The sequence below is a fragment of the Typopeltis vanoorti genome, chromosome 18 (genome assembly GCF_054136105.1).
Source record: "Typopeltis vanoorti isolate ZY-2024b chromosome 18, IOZ_Tvanoo_1.0, whole genome shotgun sequence".
Taxonomy (NCBI): domain Eukaryota; kingdom Metazoa; phylum Arthropoda; class Arachnida; order Uropygi; family Thelyphonidae; genus Typopeltis; species Typopeltis vanoorti.
This window is the reverse complement of record NC_143566.1, coordinates 110,912,563-110,934,250: the sequence shown is the minus strand read 5'-3', so window position 1 is coordinate 110,934,250 and position 21,688 is coordinate 110,912,563. Positions and strand designations below refer to the sequence as shown.

Genomic DNA, 21,688 nt, shown 5'->3' with positions numbered 1-21,688 from the left:
TACAATTTCAAATCCTCTGTACACTCTGGTGTCCTGCACTAGGGAGAAAACATCACTATCAACAATAACATAGTCAATGAGACTTTTCTTATTCTTTGCCTCTTCTCTCCATGTGAATTTGTGCACATTTTTATGTTGGAACATGGTGTTAGTAATAACCATTCCATGTCCTGAGCAGAAATCCAACAGGTATTTGCCATTATTATTAGCTTTGCTCTTTTCTCCAAATTTTTCCAAAATAGTTTCGTATGTCTGACAATCATTTCCTACTCTGCTATTTAGATCCCCAACAAGGACCAACTTTTCCTTTTTCATTGTGTCAGTTGCTTTCTCTAAAGCCTGAAAAAATTCCTCCACTTCTACCTCAGTAGAACCATAGGCACAAATAAGTCTCATTGTCCAGTTCCCCATTCTCATATTTGCCCCCATCACTCTACTTGAGACTGCCTGCCATTCAAGAAGATTAGCCTTGTATTTTGTGTTGAATACTATGGCTACTCCTTTTCCTTGATTGTCATTTCCTGAATATAACATTTTTTATTTATTGCTCAGAAAGATCTCACCAGTTTTTGTCTTTTTTGTTTCAGTCACCCTATTATGTCGATCTGGTACTTATCTAATTCCTCAGCTAGCTCCATTTCTTTGCCATTCAGGCTTCTTATGTTGATAGTACCAATCTTTAACCCTGGTGATGTTAAGTTGGGGTTTGTTTTCAGATTTGTTCCGGTAGTTGACTTTTCGCTGTTTGCTCTGATTCCCTGGCAAAAACAACAGGGGCCTTCTTTAACCGGGCGATGCCCCAGCCATCATGAAATTTTGTCATGTTGTACCATCATTTTGTATTTTGGTTTAACCAATAAGAATACAATTTGGTCGGCTAAATCCCAAATTGCCAGCTCATCCTCGTTCGTTCAGTATCCAGGTAGATACCCAACAGGGTGCACCACGATAAGGTGAGAATTGGACATTAGGTCAGAAGCCTTGGTCGGTTCTCCGCATTCCTTTAAAGGCTATGTGGAGGTCTCCTCTCAGTTATACAGCTTGGACCCTTAATTTCTTACTTATTAAATTTATTCTTTCCCTTTCTCATCACATAATGAAAAAACTCTTTGGAATTTCCTTTGGCCTAGAGTTATATTACAGCAATCCCTTGATTAATGTGCCTAATGGGTTCTTTAAAACAGGCGCATTAATCAAAAAGCCACTAATTGAATATAATAACCTACGGGAAAAAGCACAATTTGTTTTTCAAATTTCTTTTTTGATCCTTAATTTTTTTTTATAAGAATTAGGGTATGTCTCAGTACCTAGTTAAAGAAAAACCATGAAACTGGAAGACAATAAAACATATTCAGAATATAAATTTATTATTCTGCTTCTTAACAAAGAATTGAGCTAACCTAGTTTGACAGGCATTCTGTTTCTTTTTTTTTTTATACAACTGATAGTATGACTCTACTGCCTCTTCTACTACTTCTTTCTTCATCAGGGTCACCCACTAAGCATTGCTGCTTAAAAACTTCGACTATATGAAAAATGTTTTCAAATTGTTTCTGTGAAATCTCTTTGGGCTTGTTAGTGATTAAATTTTCTTCATATTCTTCAGGATCTTCCTGCTGTGCATCTAAATTTATCAGGTCGGAATCGCTCAATTTCTCAGAATGAGATTTAATTAACTTAGATTCATTTGATACAAGACAGTGTTCAAACCAGTTTTAACTTATGGATCTGAGAGCTGGGTCAGCAGTAAAACACTTGACCAAAGACTAGAGACCACAGATATGAGAGTCCTGAGAAAGATTAGAGGCGTGAACAGATGGTATCAATGGCAATATCATATTAAAAATGAGGATATTAGGAAAGAACTTGACATTGTCAGCATCTAGGAATGCATTAGCAGAGCTAATCTCAGGTGGCATGGTCACTTAAACAGAATGGGTGAGGAAAGATTAGCTAAACAAGTGTTCTCTACCAAGTTGACAGGAAAACGACCCAGTGGAAGACCAAGATATAGGTGGATTGATACGGTATAAAGTACCTTAGACGATAGAAATATAAGATCTAATAATGTGGAGTCTTGACAAGTAACAAACTGATTTGGAGGAAAATTGTAGACAGGAAGTTAATAATGATGTAAATTTTTCATGTAGTAATATCATATCCTGTACACCCCTTGAGAGTACATGGCAGGAGTTTGATGATGATGATGATGATGATGAGATTCATTTGAAAAGCCTCTGAAATCATTTGCACAACGTGGAAGAATATGCATCCAAACAGCTCACATATTGCTAGCAGTAATTGCATTCAACTTTGCGAGTTTATAACCAGTCCGAGGTTTCTCTGATTGCCAGAAAAGTCTTGGAAGGCATTCACTTCCAAAAAAGGATGGTTTCACCGACATTAAATATTTGTGAGTCACCATAGCCCCATCTTCAACAATGTTCTTCAAAATCTCTGAATAATTGGCCACCTCCTTATCTGCGCTTGCAGCTTTGCCTATGATTAGAACATTATATAGGCTATTTCTCTTTTTGAAACGCTCAAACCACCCAGGCCCTAGTGTGGAATTTTTTTTTTACATCATTGATAGCCCTTTCTTTCGAGACTTAATGATTTTGATTTAATAAGATCAGTATTAGCAGGATCCATTTTTGATTACATTCTTTGATCCATGTAGAAAGAAGTTTCTATAATTCAATCATTATAATACCCTGCTTTCGAGTGATTTGTATGCATGATGAACGTGAAGCAACCTTGCCTTTCTCTTTGTCTTCAGCAGCTTTGCTTAAAATTGCTCTTATAGCTGATTCATCCATTTTCTTTTTGTTTTTGTCCTATCTTTGCTCTGGACTCACCTTGTTCATTTTTCTTTATTATTTGAAGTTTTTCTTCCAATGAGATTGCTTTTCGAATCTTTTTGACACTTCTGCTTTTTTGCTTACTAATTCTTTTACTCATGATGAAAGGTTGAGAAAATACTTTAAAATAAAACAAAAGTAAGGAAAACAATTGCAAAGGAGTCATGAGATATGATCAGCAAAATGGTATGTAATTAGCAGATGGCATAAATTTTGGTAGTAAATTTGGAACATAGTGTACATGGAAATAGTGTAGTATGCCATTAAAAATAACTATATAAAATGTTTTAAATTGGTAACTAAATTATTTCATCCTGGTGAGTGATTTTTTTGAAATAGTTAACCATAATAATGTATAGATAGAAAATTTTTTAAATCTATAACATTTATTTTTAAGATGTATATAGGCGTACTGATCAAATTTTAGAAGCGAACTAACTGAATTTGGGTATACAAAAAAAATGATGCACTAAGCGGAGGAGCATTAATCGAGGGATTGCTGTACATTAATAACCTTCTCTAACCTCAAATCCTATTCAGTTTTGTTGATGAGTGACAGTACACTCAATTTCTTTTTATTTGCTCACACATAAACCATCTTTATGTTATGGCTTTTGTAATATCTTTTGTGTGGGTTGATTAAAAAAAACCTCATTCATCCTTCCAATCACATATATAATCTTAAGAATGAATAATAATTATCCATTAACAAATTATAGAGGATCTGTTTAATCTAAATTTGTACAAAGCAGTAAAGAAAGTAATAGAACAAACAAAACTAAACATTTACTGAGGAACTGTTATAATCAGTTCCTCTCTTTACTTTTTCTTTTTTTTTTTGAGAAAAAAAGTAAAAACTCAAAAAAAAAAAAAAAAATTATTTATGCATGATGCATATGAATAGAAAATGGGATTCATGGAAATTAAATTTCATAAGTGCCTAGCTTAAATTCACATACAAAACTTATACTCACATTTCTGGATCACTTGCTAATGTAACTAGTGCAGGTGTAATTCTTGTTCTAAGAAGGTTTTCACTGACAACACTGACCATTATTTCAAACACCCTTCCAGATGTAGCTCTTACAAGAGGTGAAGCATGAACAACACCATTCCAAAACACAAATAAAAGAGTTTCATGATATATACTACTGGCACTGAAAGATGTAATTTAAAAAGTAGTTGTAAATAAATTTTTATACCAACTACAATACATAAATATAAATGCAAATCAATATACTAAATATAATATGAAGTTTATACAACATAACTGTGGTATAAACTTAATGTGTCATAATTATGTTGCTAAAGGTTGCAAGTTTTTTCACTTGGTTATACTATAAATTAACGATGCCAAGAAATTATATTCTTGGTTTCATCCTTTATCCAAGTGTAAGCAATCAAAGTTTGCATGTGAGGTAACTTCATGACTGGACTACACGTATATAAAGGTAAATGAATTCACATTAATTGCCTTAGTATTCCATACTGCAACTCACATATCCTTTACAGACACGTATAATGCTATGCATTATGAGAAGTGCCACTACCCAGAACGGTAGTGGCCCTACCTTTATTGAGGTATCATCAATGGGAACCAGACCTGGAAGTGATATCTTGTCTCACATCTGATTTAACATCAAATCATCTTCCTGCATCTCAAATTCTTACTGGTGACTTACATTTCAAATACACTCTATGCAATGCTTGATATGTTCCATTTATACCACACGACTGTGATGTTCTAAAGAGGTTTTTTTTTTTTTTTTTTTTTTTTTGCTCCTTGTCATGTGCCTTTTAAAGAAAGAAAAACAAAACTTAAATAGACATTCTTATTATATTCCCATGATGTCTCAAACTATCTCTGCCTAGAAAGGAAAACAATTCTCTTCGGCCAGAACTCAGCTTGTTTTCAAAGTTTCCCTTCGCAATTTTTATTAGCCTTTTCTCAAATAGTCTGCATAAGTCTTACCAGGAACTCAATAGGGAAATTCCTCTAATGCTTACTTCATTTTTATTTTCCTTTTTTATAGATGGGCAGTACGAGAGATCTACTCCAATCATCTGGAATTAGACCTTCTAACCAGGGCTTCTGAATTATCTCTGCATTTAAGCATTTCACATCAAATAACATCTACATCAGCTGCCTTTCAACATTTCAGGTTTCTGTTGGTGTTTTCCACCTAAACTAGTAGTATATACTATTGACTGCATTCTTGAATATTTTCCACCATCATAATGTCACTGCTAGGTTCATTTAGCAGTCTTTCAAAGCAATTACTGCAGCATCTAGAACATCTTCATCTTCGGTTTCACATTACCACCTTTATCATCTCTAATTCTTTTTACACTACTCTTTCCTTCATTTCCAAGCTTTTTCAATACCTGCAGAATATTTTGCCACCATCCTAATATTTATTTTCTATGTTCAAAGTCTTCCCATGACTTTTGTTTAGCTAGTTTTATTGCTTTGCTTTCTTATTAATAATAAGGCTAATGGAGATTTTTTATTTTTTTTTTATTTTTAATTCCTTCTGTTGAAAGGTCAGAGGAGATATGCAGTGAACAGTTTGCAGTAATGCAGAACAGAAGTGTGGCCAATGGCCTTAGTAAAGGACCAGAAGATTCAACTGTTCAGATGAGGAATAGGCAAGCTTATTGCATTTCACTCTTAAAAAGTTTGCTTTGAATTTGGTGATAATTTTTAACATTTGTTTGGAGATACAGTGCACTGTACAAGCTAACACATGTGATATTTTTATTGTGAAATGCAGAGCACCCCCCCCCAGGTTTGGATAGATGTTGGGAGGGGGAGGGGGGAGGTAATATATGCAATCATTCAAGTATATTAATTATTGATATTTGGCCAGTGCAGGTGTTTGAATTGGGAAAATTGAAGTGGAAACAGTAATCACACCATGGAAATGAGATACAGAAATCGCTGAGGTCAGCTATGAGAGGATCAATCAAAATGTCAATAAAAGAGAACTTAGTTAAGGTTACAATTGAAGTTGCCACAAAGAGAGCAAACATTTATGACGTATTCGGAGAAAAAGCTGATTAAGGAAAAGTCCACAATGTTGGAAGAATGATGAGGACCGCCTGATATTCTGGTTGACAGGTTAATCATATGTGCTAGATCAATGACTAATAGCAAATGATTCTGCTTTTTTTCTAGCTTGATCTGTGGAGTTAGAGAAGGGGAGCCAGTTTTTGTGTTATGAATGTTAAAGTCTTTTAGGAAGATAATTTCACAACTCGAGTAATTAGACTGTATGAAAGTAACTAATATAAGTAATCAAAAAGAGCAATATGTTTGTCTGCATTTAATATTTAAAATTGTAAAGGCAGAAAATTAAAACCAATAAAGTAGATAAGGAAATCTTAAGGTAGAGCAGATTGAAAATGGGAATTCCAAATTTGATGGCCTTTGGCAAGGAATGTCTTATTTGGAAAAGTGCATATTCCTCCCTTTTTTGCAGACTGTATCATACAAGATGGAGTTGGTGTAGCTGATGTGGACTGTGAGAGGATGCCTATTGGAATTTGGTTATGAATAGAAGATCAGGTTTTGATATCTAAATGGTGGTGGATGTCATTAATGTTTGTACTGGATGTTGATGTGGAAATGCTTTTATTGAATGAAATGTTCGTGTTTTAATTTATTTAATTTTTCTTTGGGGTGGGGGGGAGAGAGTTCTCTCTTCAATGGACAGAGTTTCCAAAACTCTGTCCATTGCTCTCCTTTTCCACATCACTCCTGCAAATCTGATGATATCGTCAATCCACCATGATTTAGGTCAGCGTTGCAGTCATTTTTCCTCTCGTGGAATCCAATCCAGTACTTTTGTCTTTGATCTTGTCTTCGAGCAATATGCCCAGCCCATTGCCACTTCAGATGTTTCACTCTTCCTATGATGTCAGAGACTTTGGTTTTATTTCTTATCCATGTATTCCTTTTATGATCCAGTCTTGTGATTCTAACATACCTCTTTCCATACTAAATTATGTTGTCCTTAATTTTTGCATTTCTCTTGCATTTACTGTCCATGTTTCACAGCCATATGTCATATATTTCACAGCTGAGTGTGTATTTTTTTCTTTGTTGTTGTTTGCATTTTTTTTAATGTTCTTTATGATTTTTAATTTCTTTTATGGGAGTTTTAGCATCTGTAGTGATAATATCATTGGTTTGGTTATCTTTCATGATAGAGTTCATGCAGGAAACTTAAAGGGACTTGTGAACAACTCCCCATACATGGAATGTCCAGAACCCTATCCAACTGTGGCCTTGAGGCTCCCCCCCCCCCCCCCCCACATTACTATACTCCAACTCCTTCCAGGAATGACCTGGAAGAGTAAGCAGTGGCATGATTAAATGCTACCTGACTGGAAAGCTCCAGCAGATGCACTACCATGGGCTCGGTCTCTTGTACTATCTAGTGGCCAGCCTGCAAAAATTGCTTTACTGCTGCATCAACAGGAGGTGTTGACTCTTTAATTCATTAATAACAGTGTTGAGCATGTCCAGTAAGACCATAACTTGCACTGCATACAAGAAGAGGGAACAGAAACCAGAGACACTACTCTAAAGGTGAAACATAGCAGAAGCCATTTCATCTACAATAAGAAAGGTATTTCACCAACCATGAAAAACATCTATCACCTGGTTACTAATATTTCAGTGGATTTCAAACCAGCATCACCAGAGTACAAATTACATCTGTAGTAAGACATACAGCACTCAATTTAATTGTTACAGAAACAATTCAAAGTATAACTGAAAAGGAACTAATGTCTTAAAAACAAATTCAGAAGTCAAGCTAAATGTGGTCTTAGAATGACTCTGCAAAGTCATAGAAATAAAATAGACAAAAATATAATTCACCCATCCCCTCTGTTTATTTTGTGTCTCTGTATGTTGTACAAGATTTGGCAATAAGAGAGTCCACACAAATAATAATATAGTTACACGCATAGTACTATCACAGTATCCTGCACACCCATTGACAAAATTTAATGATGAATTATTGTTGACAATGCCTTTGATTCCCAATCATCTCTTAACATTCATTTATCTAAAATTACAGAAACTAATGAATTTGCTACACTTCTTCTTAGTAAAATTTTGAAAATCTTTACTGAATTCAATGAAAAGGAGAATGAAAGTTGTCTTATCTTTGCTTAAAGAGGATGATTAAGTTGCATGAATTTATCTGAAATATTTCAGAGTTCTTTTAAATGTTCTAACAGTTGGTTGAGGTCGAATTTAAATGTGTTCTAATAAGAGGATTTAAGCCATTAATTTAAAAGTCAATGCTCATGGCTCAAATCAGTCAAGTGGATGCACCTGGTTACGATCAAAAATAGAGGACATTATTACATGTCAATGCTATATATGAGAGTGAAATCAAATACATAACATTCAAAATCATTTGCTGTTATTAATTGTTAAACAATAGCCAGTTAAATAACTAAAACCTACCTCAATTCTAAAATGGCAGCTTTGAGACCTGTAAGTGGTGCCTGACAAAGAGAAAGTACACAAAAGAGATTCTGAAGAAATGACACAAGTTCTTTCCTATCTTCTTCCTGTGAATTAGGTTTTAAGACTTTATTTTCTCTAATATTACTATTTGAGCAGTAATCTTAGTGGATATTGATCATAACAATCTTGGCATAATTACTATCAAGTAAATTATAAGCATGAGAAATTAAAATAATGAAGTACGTGCCAATTATGAGAAAATGAGAATTTCCAACAAGCACAAGTCATATTCAAGAAAGCTGGAATTAAAATTATAGAACTGCATTCCAATCAAAAGTAATAAGCTTTATATAAATATATGTGGTCAGTTCAAGTGACTGCATAATACATAAAAATATGGCTTGACTGTAAAACATGAATATGAAATATAAAAATCTTTTTTATTGATGCATGCAGATATTTAATGTTGATGACTACAGATTTCTTTTAATGCTATCTTTAAACTTATTACCTGATGATATGCAGTCAGTATTCCTGCAGTATATACAGGAATTGTAGCATCTGTCAAGGCAGAATTCTCCACATGGATCTTGGTGTCTAAATTAAAATATAAATGAGAGAATCAATGAATATTAGGTGTTAGCAGATTATTTTTTTTATAAGAATCAATGATAAAAAAAATCAATTTCCTAACTAAGCAACATAATTTTTTAAATAATATGCACATATCTGAATAATATCATTCTAAATGTGTAAGTGGAAAAAAAAAAAAATTGGGGAGGGGGCTGAAAATGAACAAAAGCAGCTAAGGATATGTGGCTTATTATGTCCATTAAAATGTGCTTTCTTTGAATGAATTTCTAGGAGGGAAAAACCTTGCAAGAGTGTTGCATCCAAAAATTCACCTGTTCTCTCTCTTCACCTCAAACCCCAATCTTCATTTTCCACTAAATAAATCATGTTAAAAATCCACAGATTTACCAATACATCACAGTAAAATCTAGCCTATTTATTTTTTTGACTAAAGTAAATTGATGCCTTGGAAATAGGGCAATATTGAAGGCATGAAGTAGCTCAAAAAAAGTTCCATGTTTGGTTTCTAGAACAGGAATTCCAGGCTATGTAATAAATAAATGAAAACAAAAAAATAAAATCAATAAAGACGAATGTATTATATAAGTTTATAGCAAAACCTTCTGTGGACAGGAGTTACATAAAAATAAAAAAATAAATAAAAACCTAAGTTTTTCCAAAATCCTACAACATTTGGCTGTAGGATTTTCAAAGGAGAACTTGAAAGAGGATATTTTTCTTGATCATTTATGTAAACAGTTTGGAGCAAAACGTTCAAAGGCTAAAAACTCAAATTGTCTTTGGTAGCAATGTTGCAAGAGAATTACTCGGACACAGAAGTGGAGAGGGTAGCCAGGCAAAAGGTTCAACCAACAGGCATTTCACATTTAAATATGTGGAAAATGAATATGAGAATTTGGTTTCCAGCTAATTATGATATTCTTTATTTCTAATGTGAACTTCATGGACACACTTCTTGGAGAATTAGCAATGGAGATAATTAGGCACATAAAAATAAACTGCAGATATCCTTTTTGCCATGCCAAATGACATAGTAAAGAATGACCACAGAGATATCCTAGAGATCATATCAAATCTGAAATGCCTATTTGCATCAACACAGAATATGGGTTTGGCACAAAGTAAGCAGGATAGTCAGGAATTCTTGTTGTTCCCTGTAACGATTAGCATAAGATAAACTGCTGATAACAAATGCCTTAGCATTTATTTCAAGCAAATTGTGAAAGTAGAGAAAGTTGGCCAATCAATCTCTACATGTTAAAATCTCCAAGGATAATGACTATTGTGGAATTGTTATGAAGGTGGTCTAGACCTTCTAAACATGAAAAGAAGGAAGATTTTAGTTTAGTCCTTATATATTCAACTCTTAAAATACATGTGCAAATTCCAAGTCATACCACCATGTTAAGAAGTCACAAATGTAAGAACCCAACTGAAATTCTCATTTGTGAAGAAGGGGAGGGGAGGGAATTGAATTCTTAATAAATTCAAAAGCTTCTTTGGTAGAAAGTCAATTCGATACCGACATTCATGAAAAAAAATGATGGCATCACTTGACACATTTGAGAGTATTTATTTCCAAGAATTGATGGGTAAGTACTCTTCCAAAAGTTGCTATATAGTGAATCTTATGAGTGTTGTATGTATCTACTGTAACAGAATAAGCAAAGCTGGTGAAAGTGGGATATCACTATAATAAATTTGCATGCGACAAAGGAGAAGTCAGTAAAAGAAAGCATTTACATTAATTACAGAAAGAAAGATTTACATTAATATTTAAGATTAAATAAAAGGTTAAAGATCAAAGATATATAACTAGGAGGAGACTTCAGAGTGTGTAAGGAATATGGTGAACTGACTAGAACTTCTGATCCAATGTCAAGTCCTCACTTTGTGTTATGCACATTACTATGCATGTCTTAAGTTAATTGTATTAAATGTACAAGAACAAAGTAAGATATTTTAAGGGGATAAAAATCCCTTATTGTTTTTCAGCCAATAAGCGAAGCTAAGATCGAAAACCACGATCTGAACGTTTCATGCCGACGAACTGTCGGCGGATCCAAGCGTAAGTGACCACTTGGTAGTGCCACACCAAGGCAACTCGTTGCAAAGGTGGAGCAAGCTCCCTCACTATTCTTGATATTTTCTCATAATGTAAAAACACACAGCTCGCTCCTAGGAGATGTAGTACTGCTTTACATTATGAGGAGAGGTCACTACCCAGACTGGTTTCAACCTTTTTTGAGGTCTCATCAGTGAGTAGCTGGACCTAGAATATCAGAGTTTAAGTGAAAAGAACTTACATACTTTCGCTATATGAATGCCAGAAAGGTGTGTCACTATATTATATTATAATGTATTAATAACTAAGATGAAAAGCCAATAATACCAATACCAGTAAGCGAAACTAAGATCGAAAACTATGATCTGAACATTTCATGCCGACGAACTGTCGGCAGATCCAAGCGCAAGTGACCACTTGGTAGGTCTAGCTACTCACTGATGAGACCTCAAAAAAGGTTGAAACCGGTCTGGGTAGTGACCTCTCCTCATAATGTAAAGCAGTACTACATCTCCTAGAAGCTGTGTGTTTTTACATTATGAGAATATATCAAGAATAGTGAGGGATCTTGCTCCACCTTTGCAACGAGTTGCCTTGGTGTGGCACTACCAAGTGGTCACTTACGCTTGGATCCGCTGACAGTTCGTCGGCATGAAACGTTCAGATCATAGTTTTCGATCTTAGTTTCACTTACTGGCTGAAAAACAATAAGGGATTTTTATCCCCTTAACTTATCAACCTCGTCAGAAAAATAGCCGTATGGCTTTTCATCAAAGTAAGATATTTATTTAGCTACTAATATTATGCTGGATTTCAACCTAGCATCTTCAGAGCACCACACAACTTGTCACAGTTCAGAGGTATACTAACAGGCAGCAATGGGAAGAATTCAAAATTATGATGGCTATATGAACAAACAACCTATTTTTGGTGCACCTCTTAATGCTGGATAAAAAGAAGTTAGCAGCTGTTTGGATAAAATTAGTCTTAATTTATTAAATCTTTACCTAATTTTTGATAAGTTAATGTAGCCATGGTTGAGATCTGGGGAGTACTTCATTGTTGCTGACTCCAAAACTAGTCAGACTTGTAACTATACCATAACTACTTCTGTGCAGCATTGTAGTTTCCCTCCAACTAATCATGTGTGACAGATGTCCAAACAGTAGTAAATTACCATAAAAGTAAGGAATATTTCTCATACTATCTAAAGTGGTGGTATTAAGCTCTTCCTGTCTGTACATAGAAGACTGAGTTACAGGTACAGGATACTTTATTCACCATTCATATGCTAGGATAAGCTTGTCCTTAAGTGAAAGAATGAGAGTTGCTAGTTAGATTGGGTGGTTCGAACATGTTGTGGAGATTATATTATTAAGCACTCTGACTATCATTTCTGATGTGCCCTGAATACAAGGGGATGGGAATAGATTTCCTTTGGTCTTGTATGTTTACAAAGGAGGGATGGAGTATTTTATAGGAGTCATGGCCACTGGCTAAAGATGTGGTAAAGGTAGGTGATCTGAGTATCTACACATTCTAATATTTAGGTATCTACCTGAATACTGTAAAGCAATTATATCCTCCTACAATGGCTTAAACCACAGATCATTTCTTTCCAAACTACTTAAAACACTAGTACCCCATGTGTCTTCAATGCAAACATTTATTGTAATATGCATTTTATTCAATTAAACTGAAGAATCGTGTATAAATTTTTGTAATACATAAATGAAACATAAAAAAAGATAAACATAGAAAATAAAGCAAAAGATAGCTGAGCTGTTTTCTCAGTGCAAATTTTTTCAAAACATTGTTTCAAAACAGTCAAATGCTACGTCTGTTGGAGCATTTGACTATTTTGAAACACTCAAACTTTTGGAGCACTATTAAACAAGATCTTCACTATTTTTGGCTGAAAAAAACCAAAGTGAACATGTAAAAAAGTCAACTGCCGGTACAACCTCAAATTCAATAAAACTGAAGATTTAGATAGTATCCATAAATGAAAGGTGAAATCTAATACTATGCATTATACATGTCCATAAAGATATGTGTTTTGCATGATGGGATACTAAGGCAAGTGATGTGACATCATTATCCTCTATATACAAGTTCCCTGTTCATAAAATTACTTCACGAGCAAACTTTGTTTGCTTACACTTGGATAAAGGATTAAACCATCATCATCAAATTCCTGCCATGTACCCACAAGGGGTGTACAGGATATGATAGTACTACATGAAAAATGTAGTACTATCATATCCTGTACACCCAAGGATTAAACCAAGAATATAATTTCTTGGTATCTTTAATTTATAGCATAACCAAGTGGAAAACCTATCGAAGGATAATGATTGTCAATTTAATGTTGCGAAATATATAGTTATGCACTTCAGGTTAAAAAGGTTGCACATGGTGTATGATATTGATAGTATTGGATTGCAGGAAATTGATGAGGCTGGGGACCTGGGGATAATGGTGGACAAAGAGTTGAATTTCAGAAGGCATATTGCAAAAGCTGGTAAAACAGCTGAACGAATTACTTGGATGTTGGAAAGCATGCTAACATGATAAGGAAGTTATCCCTCTTTATAAGGCTATGATTCAGCCACACTTGACTACTGTGCACAGATTTGTCACCTGGGTTTCTTTGGGACCAGGAGGTGGAAGAGAGTATTCAGAGAGAGTGACGAAGATGATGACAGGTCTGTGGAATACTCCCTACAAGGATAAGTTGAAGGTTTGTGGGTTACAAAGTTTAGTGAATAGGTGGAAAAGAAGGGACATGATAGAAACTTTTAAGATATTAAAGGGGTTTTATAAAATTGATGCAAGTGAAATTTTTCAATATATAAAAAATAGAAATATAGGGGTCATCTGTGGAAGTTGTGTAAGAGTGTGGTTAGTAGAGATGTGTGGACCAGATTAGATTTTTTGTCTGGAGAGTGGTGAGTGAATGGAATGGATTGTTAGAATTGGTTGCAAGTTCCCTGACAATGAATGGATTCATATGATAGGATTTCTGTGAATGATGGCTGATTTCGGTCTCCTGCAACAAGTCTCCGGACTCCATGGAGATGCCGTAAAATAATAATAATAATAATAGTGAATATATTATGAGAATGGTTAACTTACAAAAATCCAGCTAGAATTAAGATTGGTGGCAGAAAAATATATAATATGATATGCTGATACAACCCTCATAGCAGAAACTAAGAAAAGATCTGGAGCAGTTGATTCTATCAGTTAAGAGAAAAAGTAACAAAGCTGGACTTAATTTAAACATCAGCAAAATAAAAGTGATGGCTTCTGGCAATTTAAATGAATTTATAACAGTGGGAGATAAAATAGCAATCATTGAAAGTTATGATTTACTGGGGTCCAGAATCAGAAATGATGGTAAATGTGAAGATAAAATTGAATGTGACAAAAATTATGAAAAAGGTATGAGTAAGGCCACAAAAGTTAGAATTGTCAAAGCAATGGTTTTTCCAGTAGTGATGGATGAATGTGAAAGTTGGATTATTAAGAACACAGGAAGTGTATTTTGAATTATGGGCATGGAGACTATTAAGAATTCCATTAACTGTAAGGATGATCAATAAAAAAGTTTTAGAGAGTATAAAGATAGAATGTTCCTAGGAGGAGATGATCGCTAAATAGAAGTTTATGTACTTTGTTTGTACATTAGAACTGATGAATCATTGGAAAAGGCAGTTATGTTGGAAAAGATTGAGGGAATGAGAAGAAGAGGAAGACTCCAAAAGAGTTGAATGGACAACATAGCTTCAGAACTTGGAAATGGACTTCAAAACACATGCAATTTACAGACAAAAAATACTAGTTGTGGTGGCGGTGGTTGTGGGCAGTAGATGGCATTGATGTAGGTGATTGGTAGTAGAGATTCTGTGTAGTAGTGGAGACAAAGAGTTGTACAGTAGGTGTCTGCCTGTGATGAGTCTGACTCCTTGGAAGTGTCACGAATAATAATAATAATAAAAAAACTTATCAACTTGAACTTACATTGTTCAAAGGAAGGACAAGAGGCCAAGTGGGATGGAACGCCTTTGTTCCAAAGATCACCAAGTGTCGAAATGATTGGATGGCACATAATAGCCTCAAGGATGAAGCTGTCAGTGCATTAAGTCGAAGACTTTTGGAACTTGCCTTGGTGCCATTACCAAGGCAAGTTCCAAAAGTGAAAATAATGGCTTCCATTGAAAGAGAAATATATGACCTGCCTCCAGTTATAGCCAATAACATTCATTTGAATGTAGCCAACATCTTAATTCACAAACCTCCCAAAGAAAGAAATCAACGCTTTAAAAGAGCTATACTAAAGCAGACAGTGAAGTAGAGGTAGACAGAAGACCAAATGGAGAGATGAACTTACTCTAACAGCAGGACCAACCTGGTCGAGAACAACCCAAAACAGAGTCGAATGGAATAACATAGGGGAGGTCTTTGCCCAGTAGTGGGATTTAACAGGCTGAAGATAACATAAGAAAGCAGACAAAGGTGATGCAACTGTGGTTATGAATCCAAACAGATCATGAAAGCAAAAGACACACTCTTACAAATTACAGATCATGATCACACTAACTTTCAAATGAAAAAAGTACTTCCAGGGCAAAATAAACAGTTAACAAACTCAAGCTCTTTCAAGTAAAATCACCTGGAATTGCCGGCCTGGTTGGCTGAGTGGTTAGCGAATCCGCTCTCCAGCCAAAAGGTAGCGGATTCGAATCCCGCTGTGGGCATGGATGTTTGCAATTGTCTGTGAAAATACTGGTGTTGGTGGTGGTGAGTGGTAGATTGCATTGGTGTAGTTGCAGTTGGTGGACTGAGTTGTAGAGTAGGAGCCCTCCTTCGACGAGTCTTTGGACTCCCTCGAGGTGTCATATAATATAACATATGCTAATTATTCACGTGATGTCGCTGTACCTCATTGGGTTTTTGGGAACGAACCTTCTGCTAGAAGAAGTGGTAAAATTGCAGATACCTTTTCCACAAAGAGTTAGTAGGACAATCACAAACATCCATGCCCCTGGCAGGATTTGATTCTGCAGGCTGAAGAACAGATCTGCTTCCCACTTGGCCGACCAGAATATACGAAGAACCTAAAATTCACAAACAGGATACAACTCTATGGCCAACTGCAGATAGTATAAACAGTCCTACATACAAACTTGCCACACATTTAGCTAAATTACAGGATATGGACTGGTTATTACTAACACAATGTTCCAACATAAAATTGTGCAAAAATTCATGCAAGGAATAAGAAAAGTCCCAATGACTGTTATTTTTGATAGTGATGTTTCTAAATGGTGCAGGACACTAAAGTGTACAGAAAATTTGAAGTTAGAAGTGATCACCATTTAATCTTGAGCAGGATAAAATTGAATTTCTTATTGAAAAGAAGAACATGTAAGAAATTTTAAAGCAAATAAAAGTTGAGCAGCTCTCAGATGTGAACTGTACACTAAAATACACAAATATTATTCAATAAAAAATGAAAGAATTTGAGAATAAGAACCAAATCTTGGAGATTCAGCAGCAAGTCTTTAAGAAAACACTGATTCAACCAGAAAAGCATGTGGTGAGCTTGTCTGCAAGGATAGAAAAATCAAAACTCCATGGCGGACACAGGAAGTTAAAGAGGCATGAAGGAAAAGAAAAAAGCATATCAAAACATTCTGGCAAATAAGTCAGCTTGTGCTCTTAGAGAATACAGAGATAAATGTAAGAAGGCTAAACACTGTGTTTAGCTAGTTTTACAAGAACATAGAAAATAAATATCAAGAAGGTGACAAGATATTCTGGAGGTTGCTGAAGAAGTTCAGAAATGGGGGAAAGAGTGCTGTAAAAGGAATTAGAGATGATAAAGGTGACAGGAAAACTGGAGAAATAGATATCCTTGAAGTATGGGAAAAAAAAAAGCCGGCCTGGTTGGCCGAGTAGTTAGCGTATTAGTTCCAGTTGGTGGAGACAGAGTTGTAGAGTGGGTGCCCTCCCTCGATGAGTCTTTGGACTCCCTGGAGGTGTCATATAGTAATAATAATTACTTCAAAAAATTGCTGAATGAAACAATTTTTCATTCAGTGACAGCACAGTGGTAAGAAACATTCACTAGGCATACAATCAGGAATACATATCCATTCTTGAAGTAGAAGAAACCATCAAAAGCCTGAAATGTGGAAAGGCAGCAGCAGTAGTAGATGATATTCGACAAGAAATGCTCAAGTATGAAGGTATAAAAGTCTTGCAGTGACTGCACTGTGTTATGTCGGAAGACACAACAATTTTATCGTTTGAAATAAGAAATTAATAATCTACCAGAAGTGAACGTTTATGTATACTTTGGTAATATAGTATTGTATAATCTTAATTTAATATTGTGAAAATTCAGTGTACAAAATATATATCAGTTACTTAGTCGGAAATTTTGTATGTGAACAACCAATCAATTTTTGTTAGAAAAGAGAAAACAATACTATACCAATTGTGTACGGCCAACTTCAGTAAGTCAGTTGTGAAGAACTGTGCTTCCCCCCCCCCCCACATCGAATGGAAAGTTACGAGAGTTTAGTTAGGTTGCCACGAGTGGCGCTATGTGGAAGGAGAGACGCAAGGAGAGTAGGATGCATGCGGGTTCAACGACAGCGGGAAAGAGAGGTAGTTTAAAAGCGAATGCGTCGCTTTATAGAAGGGCTTTTTTCTCGGAGACGTTTTCCTGCTGCTGTTCACCTGTGAGATGGATCGTCCGACTGGTAGGAGGGAAGTTTCTACATGGTTCCCCTAGTTAGTGGAAAGTATAATAGTAAGACAAAGGAAACTACCAGTTGGAGATAAGGAAAGCCCAGCAGACTTAGTGGTGGAAAACAGGAATGAGGATGTCCATTCGAAATTACAGAAGGAAAGCCTAGGTGTTATTGTGATGAAATAAATCTGAAGTAGCCTAGAGATTTAGTGCAGCAAATTGGTAAGACGAACTTTATATTTTTCTAATCTGTGAATTTAATTGCGAGGATCGGAAGTGTGTGGAAAAAGACAATCTTAGAACTGTGGCCGAATATAAATGCAAGAAATAATGTCATTGTTTCGTATTATGTATTTGTAAAGGAACTATTAATGTTACTCAGATCTTGGAAAAGAGAAAGAAATATTAAATTGGATAGGACAATTAAGGAAAATTTTGAGTGATTTCTAGAGTGTTTAAGAGAGAGAGAAAACTAAGTAACTAATCTTTAACTTTGGTAGTCTGTGATATAAGCTTTAAAGTAATGTAATTCTGTGATTTATAACTTAGTATTGGTATTCTTAAACATGAATTTTCAAGTGTTTTATTTAAATATGTGTGCAAGAATAAGATAATATCTATGTGTATTCAGATTGAAAGACTGACCAAGTTTACATAAATGACTTGTATGATTTACTTCAGTGAAATTAAATTGTTCTGTTATTACAATGAAATCAGTTTTCCTTATGTCTAGAGCTACTGCACTTGTTCATAAAAGTTAAACGAACCTCTTAAAAGGCAGGAAATAGTTAAGGATCAGGTCACGATTGCAAGTTACTAAAATTTATTGAAAAGAGTGAATGCTGACTGGCTTCTAACTCCCTGGTTTTAATTTCAATATATACTATGACTCAAAGTGGCGCAGCTTAAACAAAATAAATTTCTTTTATTTTTACTCATAAAATAAATTTTGTGAGCATGCTGCTCTTCAACTTTAATTTTGTAACCTAATAGATAATAATAACAGGACTTTAGCTTTGGTGTAGTAAAGGATTTTTTTTTTCCCGGCAGAGGTCAGGCCAATAGTTTTAACGGTTGTTCAGTAACTTTAGCATACCTTGTAGATTGTAGTGCAGCTTGTTTCTCTGTATATATGTGTATACTTCAGATGACCTTCATGTGAAGGTCAAAACGTCAAGTGTTTATTTTGGTTTATATTAAACTAAAGTTTTACTTTAGTTACATTTCTAAATAAATGTTACATTTCTAAATAAATCTACTACAAATCTGCAAGATTCCCTGACTAAAGTGAATAACTTTAGTTTAAATAAATTTGGTATGAAATCAGCAATAGGAAGTCAAAGACAATGAAAATAGGCAGAAACACTGAAGATATTAACTGCATTGTGAATGAAGAACCTATAGAACAGGTAAAACATTTTAGTTACTTAGGCACAATTTTCAGTGAAGAAGGTAAATTAAATATGAAAGTAGGCAACAGAATCAACAAAGCTGGTATGGTAGGAAGTAAACTGAATAAATTTATATGGAATAAGAGAGAAATTAGTCAAAACACTAAATTAGCTATATACAAGACAGTGTTCAAATCAATTTTAACTTATGGATCCGAGAGCTAGATTAGAAATAAAATACTTGACAAAAGACTAGAGACTGCAGATATGAGAGTTCTGAGAAGGATTAGGGAAGTGAACAGATGGTGTCAATGGGAATATCATTTTAAAAACAAGGATATTAGGAAAGAACTTAACATTGTTAGCATCCAGGAATGTGTTAGCAGAGCTAATCTCAGGTGGTATCTTCACTTAAACAGAATGGGAGAGAAAAGATTAGCAAAACAAATCTACCAGGTTGGCAAGAAAAGGACCCATAGGAAGACCAAGGTATAGGTGGATTGATACAGTAAAAAGTGCCTTAACAGAAATATAAGGATCTGATAATTGTGGAGTTTTGATGGGTAAGAGATCGATATTTGGGGGAAAATTGTAGATAGGAAGCTAGTAATGATGTAAGTTTGTCATGTCATACTATCATATCCTGTATACCCCGAGAGGGTATATGTCAGGTATTTGATGATGATAAAATATTGGACAACAGTCTTCATGTGGAATTTATATCAAACTTAAATGTTTGACAAGTTCATATAAGCTTCAGAAGTTATTTTAAATTCGAATAAATCCATAGTAAAACACAATTTTAATATGTGTGCTTATTAACAATGAAGGGGATACAAATCCTTTAATGTTTATCTGCCAGTAAATCCCCTTCATTATTATTAATGTTGCCAGAAAAATAGCCTTTTGGCTTTTATTCTATGTGTACTTATTCTTTAGCTTTGCAGTAATTACATACTAGGAGATCGATTTGGGGGAAAATTGTAGATAGGAAGCTAGTAATGATGCAAGTTTGTCATGTCATACTATCATATCCTGTATACCCCTAGAGGGTATATGTCAGGAATTTGATGATGATAAAATATTGGACAACAGTCTTCATGTGGAATTTATATCAAACTTAAATGTTTGACAAGTTCACATAAGCTTCAGAAGTTATTTTAAATTCAAATAAATCCAAAGTGAAACACAATTTTAATATATATACTTATTCTTTAGCTTTGCAGTAATTACATACTAGTGGTGAGCCATCTCTGGACTCACTATAGGATATGATTACTCATATAGTTCAATGATGAGTAATCATATCCTGAAATTATTCTTGATGCAGGATTAAAATAATTTGTAAAGAAAGAAACTTCAAGATTAAAGTAACTTATTAAATAATATTTAAGTCAGACAGCAATATCTACTGTTCAAGTTATAAGTACAGCAGACTCCCATTGTAGCAAACACTGCTATAACAAATCACTGGAAAGCCCTATAGGTTCAACACTGTGCATAAAAAAAAAAAAATTCACTATGGCAAACTGGCCACTATAAACTATTCCTGTTGTTTCTATGAGGTTGCTAAAATGAGTCTCAACTGTACAATAATTTAAACTTCATACAATTTTTATTACCTAATTCTTCTGATATTTGCAGCACTCCCAGGAAACTTGGCTTCACATTTGTTTGAACAAATATCCTTCCAAACAAAATGGAAAAGTGATGCATCATCTCAACTAAGTTATGAACAATAGTCTGTTGAGTAGGATCCACAAGAGACAGCAAATATAATATTCTTGGTATGCTAAATATGAATATGTCTTAATAAATATGTCTTAAACATGTACATTATTTGAAAAATTCAACTTAACTTTATAATATCTTGTTTTTAACTGTGACAAAAAAAAGGTTCATATACATGTTAGTATACAAGAAAAAATATAGTGACATTGAAAATACTACTGAAATACAGTAATACAGTTAAGAAATTTAAAAAATAAATATTTAAAATTCAGGATGATGGATGATTCTGATATGCCCATCTCAATTTCTAGATTTACTGTCTCAGCTGCTGACATTATAACAGGTTTAGTGGGGGGGGTTCTGAAGTTTGCAACTAGATTCATATCCACAATTAGTGTGGGAATTTTTCAAATTGAAAATGGAATGCCTATTGGGGGATGAATAGGTGGGAGGATAATGAATTTGGTTCAGTATGCCATATCGCTGCTTGTTTCACAAAACAAATGCATGAACCGATCTCAATTTCAATGGAGGGGAGGGTGCCATGCTTCTCGCAAGAACTGGATAATCTTCTACTCATCAGTTCCAAATGAAACTAGTAGTCAATAATTGATTGAAATTTTCTTATATGAGAAATGTAACTATGATTAAACACTATGCCTGTCAGTTCTTCTCAGCATCTCTCAAAGTGACAGAATATGCAACTCAGTGCTTTGACCGTGTTTTGTTCTTATTCTAACAATAATATTCTAATATTAGAATTCTACAGTGGGAAAACAGGCACACACAATG

At 34.5% G+C, this 21,688-nt stretch overlaps 1 protein-coding gene across 1 annotated transcript in view; it reads right to left on the bottom strand.

Moving 5' to 3' along the window:
- Positions 1-21,688, bottom strand: part of LOC150097072 (RAB11-binding protein RELCH homolog) — a 445,830-nt gene that overhangs the window by 120,119 nt on the left and 304,023 nt on the right. The window contains exons 14-17 of the mRNA XM_090408119.1: positions 20,788-20,957; positions 8,861-8,946; positions 8,347-8,453; positions 3,836-4,018 (exon numbers count right to left, since the gene is read on the bottom strand). Of these exons, the coding sequence (XP_090264245.1) occupies positions 3,836-4,018; positions 8,347-8,453; positions 8,861-8,946; positions 20,788-20,957 (546 nt within the window). The remainder of the gene's footprint in view (positions 1-3,835; positions 4,019-8,346; positions 8,454-8,860; positions 8,947-20,787; positions 20,958-21,688) is intronic.